This window comes from Euprymna scolopes, chromosome 3 (genome assembly GCF_053919585.1).
Source record: "Euprymna scolopes isolate OS-2025 chromosome 3, ASM5391958v1, whole genome shotgun sequence".
Classification (NCBI taxonomy): Eukaryota; Metazoa; Mollusca; class Cephalopoda; order Sepiida; family Sepiolidae; genus Euprymna; species Euprymna scolopes.
This window is the reverse complement of record NC_136484.1, coordinates 106,080,996-106,086,805: the sequence shown is the minus strand read 5'-3', so window position 1 is coordinate 106,086,805 and position 5,810 is coordinate 106,080,996. Positions and strand designations below refer to the sequence as shown.

General features: G+C 34.1%; 1 protein-coding gene across 1 annotated transcript; it reads left to right on the top strand.

Annotated features, from left to right (window-relative positions):
• The first annotated feature begins 5,165 nt into the window (after nt 1-5,165).
• Nucleotides 5,166-5,603, top strand: LOC145262092 (general transcription factor II-I repeat domain-containing protein 2B-like). Its single transcript, XM_080119801.1, has one exon. The coding sequence runs from the start codon at nt 5,166-5,168 to the stop codon at nt 5,601-5,603; it is 438 nt and encodes a 145-aa protein (XP_079975927.1).
• Nucleotides 5,604-5,810: the final 207 nt, after the last annotated feature.

Genomic DNA, 5,810 nt, shown 5'->3' with positions numbered 1-5,810 from the left:
CCCAGTAATGCTGGCGTAGACATAAATCCATGTAGACGTTGATGCATTTTATTAAATGCCACAGTAATGTCATTTAAAATCAATTTAAGAGCAGTAATTTCACTTTGACTTTATTTAATGTTCTCCCTCAAATAAAAAAATCAGCATATTTTATTAGTCTCAATTTATCGTGTCATTTTAATAGCATGATACATACTTTTTCCTTTAGAATATATTAATTTGTGATATACACGGGCATGTTCTTTCCTCTTCTCTAATGTTTACGATTGCATGGCTTCAAGCTATGACAAGTATTTCTTCGTGTATTTTAATCTTTTCTTTACTTTAATTTTGACGTTAAAGACAAATACTTTATTGTAGGACATATAATTATGGCGAAAAAAAAGGGAGTTAAGGAGAATGAAGGTAGTAGGTAACAGAGATAGGGAAACAAATGCGATTTCAATTTATCTATATATGATCAGGGGGTGATAGATCTATCTATTTTTCTCTGACAATACCTAACAGCTAAAACAGCGTTTATATGTAGCCCTCGCCGCTGTCTAGAGAGAGTAAGAGAGAGTGAAAGAGAGAAAGGGAGAGAGAGAGCAAGAGAAAGAGACATATAATATTTATCCATCGTGTCTTCATTCATCGAGTGCTGTTCTGTCTAGTCATTAGTTTCCTAGTTCTCTGATCCAGTTGTTATATTTCTGCTATGCTTAAAAGAATGACTTAATACTGATATATGAAAATATAAAGCTATATCTTTATTTTCGGTGACAAACGAATGGTTGGTTGTTAGGAGAAAAATGCACGCACAGGAATTCAACGCGTTGTCTGATCTCAGGGCTCAAATCGTAAACCAACAACAGTATCAATTTCGGGGTTTTAATGTATAGCCATTTGCGACCACCGCAAGTGCCCGCTTAGAACAATATTGGCGCGGTAGTTCCACACCAAGGGCGCTTTATTTGACAATGACTTTAATTCAACTCGATTACACGTGTGTATATTTTTTGCTGATGAGTACTGTTAAAACATTCAGTATTTTACTTATGATTTTTGACAATCGATCATGTTTGTTGCTTTGTTTCATGCAGGTTTTAGGTTCGTTATTTTTATTCAAATGATGTTTAGTACACCCGCTAATTATATTATGTTGTTTCTTGTATATCGTAGCCACGTGCACGTATTCCTGTCAAAAATGATTTCTCAGCACAAACGGTCTGAATATTTAACAGCTAAGCGACAGTGATAAAGCTTATATTGAGCTGACGAATAATGCGCTGTACATAGCTTTTGTGATAGACCCTTGTACAGCATAAGAATATTTTACCACCCGAAGAAATTATTGTCAGGTGATATAGTAGAAGTCTGAATGTGCAAGTCATCATAAGGGATGAAGCAGGACTTGAGGAGTATGATGTAATGGTCGAACAGTCAGCAAAGAGTTGCTTTAAACTCACAGAAGGCAGTCCCATATGTCAGCATAAATTGATCTTTATGTGGGAGAACTGCTTGCATTATAAAACATTGCATGCACAGAAAATGGGGACATATACGGTGCTTCCAGTGTGGTGGGATCAAACACATAAACTAAAGCTGCCCGGGAAAACGAGTCAGTAGACAAAATATCAGCACCGCATTGCTCCCCGGATAAGATGTACAAGAAGCGCAACTTATCATTTGATCCTGATCAGGTGCATGTTGATCAAATGTTTGGCTCAAGGCTTCTTGATTCGGACTGCTCTCGTACAGTAGCAAGCTGAAGGTCATACGATACTAATCGCAAGAAACATATTGAAAAAAAAAACGAGGATAAATGGTGATTTGCACGGACTTTGCTGAGGTCAATATCCTGGTCACGCGAAAAGACATATTTAACTTCGATTTATTTTTTCGAGTATGATGGAACTGGATATTGTTCTAATGTGAAAAGCACGTTCACTGATAGGCCAAACTTCCAGACAGGGTTCAATTAGACGCTAAATAATTTAGATGTAGAAATAGACGAATAGTAAAGCAGCAACTAGGCCACGGTATCACAACACGAACGTCAGAGTCACACATGGACAAGAGTTTGACGCTTGGATAAAAGATGGTTGTTGGATTTCATACACAGAGATCTTAGAGTTTCATAGGATTTTATTCTATCAATGGTAGTGGTATAACATAACAAATCAAAAGTTCGACAAATCGTCGACAACTTGGAGTTCAATAAATAAAATGGTGATGTATGTGTGTGCAAGTTAGAGGAGTGAAACACGAATAGCTCGAATGCATCATTGCTCAATCTGAGAAGCAGGTGTGAGTTGCTAAAACTTTATGGCATTCCAAACAATAGTATTTCCGGGCAAGTGATAATGGTCAATTAGTTTTGGATTTAATGTCGCATCGCTGATCCCGAAGACCATCGACGTTCTTGTGCTATTGTAAGTAAATGAAGAAGTAAAACAAAACCTCTTTCCTAGGCTTTATTGAACAAAATTCACAGCTACTAAAGCAAGAGAGAAAGAAATTAGTCTTTTAAAGAAAAAAGGACACGTGCGAAATCACATGGCAAGAAACTAAATTCGCATATCTATTTTTTTTAATTAGTAAGAACAAAACAATTTAAATTAAAATATAACAGGAGAAGAACGCAAAAGCGGCGACATGGGTGTACATCGACGAAATTGACATTAATGAGGATAGTATGTCACCTATGCAACTGTGAAATGTGAGAGTCATAAACGGCTTGAAAACGGCATCAGTGCCGAGCCTAAATGACAGGAGGGATGATGACACCTGCGATGGAGATGAGGAAATTGTCATTTGCAACATTCCTTAATTCTGATGATATAATTCTTGCGTGGAATGCACATGAGATACCTGCCAGGGTGTGGCTGACTTCTAATTTCGTTCTGGTTTACTGATGTTTTGTTAAAAACTACGAATGCGTGAAATAAGTCAATTTTAATAGAAAAAACAAATTCAGCGAAAAAATAATTTATCGAAAAAAATATTAAAAAAAAATAATTTAAAATAAATTTATAAATTCTATCATTTCATGTTAATACCAATCAAAAATGGCTTCATTTCCCGTTAATTAAGCAAATATCAATAATTTAAAATAAATTTATAAATTCCATTTTCATGTTAATAACAATAAAAAAATTATTATCCCCGTTAAAACTAAAAACAAATTTTATTTTTTTGTTTAAAAAATGGTGGTTGTATTACTGTATACATAGATTCGAAAAAGTTGTCAAAAAAAAACAATATATAACAAATAAATGTTATCAAAGGCCAGATAAGTTACTTTTCTACCTAACTGGCTATTCTTTTAGTGTTTTTATTTAATGTAACATGTTTATTCATCTCGAAAAACATAGTGTTTACCGATGTATGGGAAAATTAAAATGGCTCCCGATTCTCTCTTTAACACCGTGGGGTCTTTACAGTATTTTGTTTAATTTTTTTATTTTTAACTCCTTTCCCCAAACTTACCGTGAGAGAGTCGGGCGCCATTTTAAATTTTCCAGTACATCGGTAAAAACTATGTTTTTCGAGCTAAATAGACGTGTTACATTAAACAAAAACACTAAAAACATATCCAGTTCGGTAGACAAGTAACTTACCTTGCCTTTGATAAAATTTATTTGTTATATATTTGTTTTTTTGACTGTTCGTTTCCTATATATATATATAATTTGTTGTTTATAATTCTTGTTTCGGAAAATAACATCACAATAGTTGTTACTATTTACAATGCCCCCACCCGGGACAGAGTTAGACAGCAGGGTCGTTTTTTAACGTGGAGAAAAGGAACAAAAATAAAATTTCTCCTACACTGACAGAGAACAAGAAATTAAAGTGCAGCATCTGAAGAAAAGATACTATACTTTGATCTTGTCCCGAAGGCCAAGTAAAAACATTGTTTTTTTAGTTATCTGTGAATAAATTCAAACATTGATTGATATTCATTTTCTTATTTTCGTACGATTCCTTGGTCGCGTGTTCAATTAGAAAATTATTTTTAGCACTGGAACGAAATTAGAAGTTCCGTAGGCACCTCCAAAATTCACCACAGAATTCCCCCCTATATATAACACGATGTAACTTTATTATAAATTAATGTTATCAATAGAACTTCTGTATAATTTAAAAGAAGAAGAGCAGAATAAACTAGTGATAATTAAAAAAAATTTTTCATCGTACGAAAATTATGAAATTGCAAGACGAAAATCGTGTTTACATAATTGGCGCTTTAAAATAACGTTCCCCCGTAGTAAGCATTGAAAACATATCCATTTAACAAATCTAGCAAAAATCCGTTTAATAAATCTAACAAAAATCAACTAATGGTCAGATTTTTGTGAAATTTTCGATTCTTATCCATTTTTGAATTGACAAAAACTTTGAAATTACAAAAACTTTGAAATTACAAAAGAATTGCTATCCATGGAGTCTCTCAAAAACACAGCCACTGGAAACGATTTATACAACAGTATCATTAGCAGTCTAATCAGGTCTAGGTTAAGCCTGGATAAACTGGCAAATATTACAACTGACGGCACTCCTTCATTCAGAGGCAAACACTGTGGCCTTGTGACCTTGATGAATAAAAACATCAAAGAAGATTTTCCATCGCACAGTGTGTTGTTTTTTTACTGCATCATACATCAAGAAAGCCTCTGTAAATCATCTTTGAAACTCAAACATGTTATGGATCCAGTAGTGCGTGCAGTGAACTTAAGAGCACGGGGACTGAAACACAGGCAGTTCTAATGTTTCTTGTAAGATATCGAGGCAGATTTTACTGATGTGCTGTATCACACAAATATCCGATGGTTAAGTGTGGGGGAAGTACTGAAGAGAATATAGGACGTTAAAGCAGAGGTTGCCATGTTTTTTTAATATGAAAGACATTCCTTGTGACTTTTTAAAAGAAATGGAGTGTGACGAATTGGTTTGTGATTTTGCATTTGCTGTAGACATATTGCAAAAGCTGAGTGAGTTAAATACAAAACTACAACGCAAAAGTGTATTTGCTCATGAATTGTATGTTGAAGTGAAAGCGTTTCAATTGAAACTTAAACTTTTTGCCAAGCAGCTTAAAGAACAAAACTTTGTTCATTTTCCTCTGTTGCAAAACAGGAGCTGTTACACAAGCATTATCAGACAAATACAGTTCCCACTTGATGGCTCTAAAAGAGGAATTTATCAGGAGCTTTGCTGATTTCAAGGCAATTGAAGGACAGTTTGATTTGCTCAGCTCACCTTTTGCATGCGACGTTGAAACAGCTGCCGAAGAACAACAGGTAGATCTTATTGATTTGCAAGCCGACAACTGTTTAAAAAGGCTCTTTGAAAATAAACCACTAGTCGAATTTTATGCATCTCTGCACCCAGAAAGGTTTAAAAATCTGAAAAATCTTACAAGGAAGATGTTTGTGTCATTTGCTTCAACTTACACATGTGAGCAGACTTTTTCCATATTGAAAATTAACAAGTCAAAGAACAGATCACCTCTCACAGACTTAAATCTTCAGTCAGTGTTAAGAATCAGTACAAGCGACTTGACACCTAATTTCAACAAACTGGCAAATAATTGCAGTCAGTTGCATCATTCTCACTGAGTCATTTTGATCCTTCTGTTGCTCAGTTTCTGAGCTATTATGTTTTTTAAATAAATATATTTCATATGAAGTTACTGTTTTAAAATATCAATAGAAATATGTTTTCCTCTTAAAATTGAGTTACTTTATTTTTAAATAAATGTGCTTCATGTGACGGTTCTTTTTTAATATATAAATTCATGTTTTTTCTTTGAGTTACTTTATATA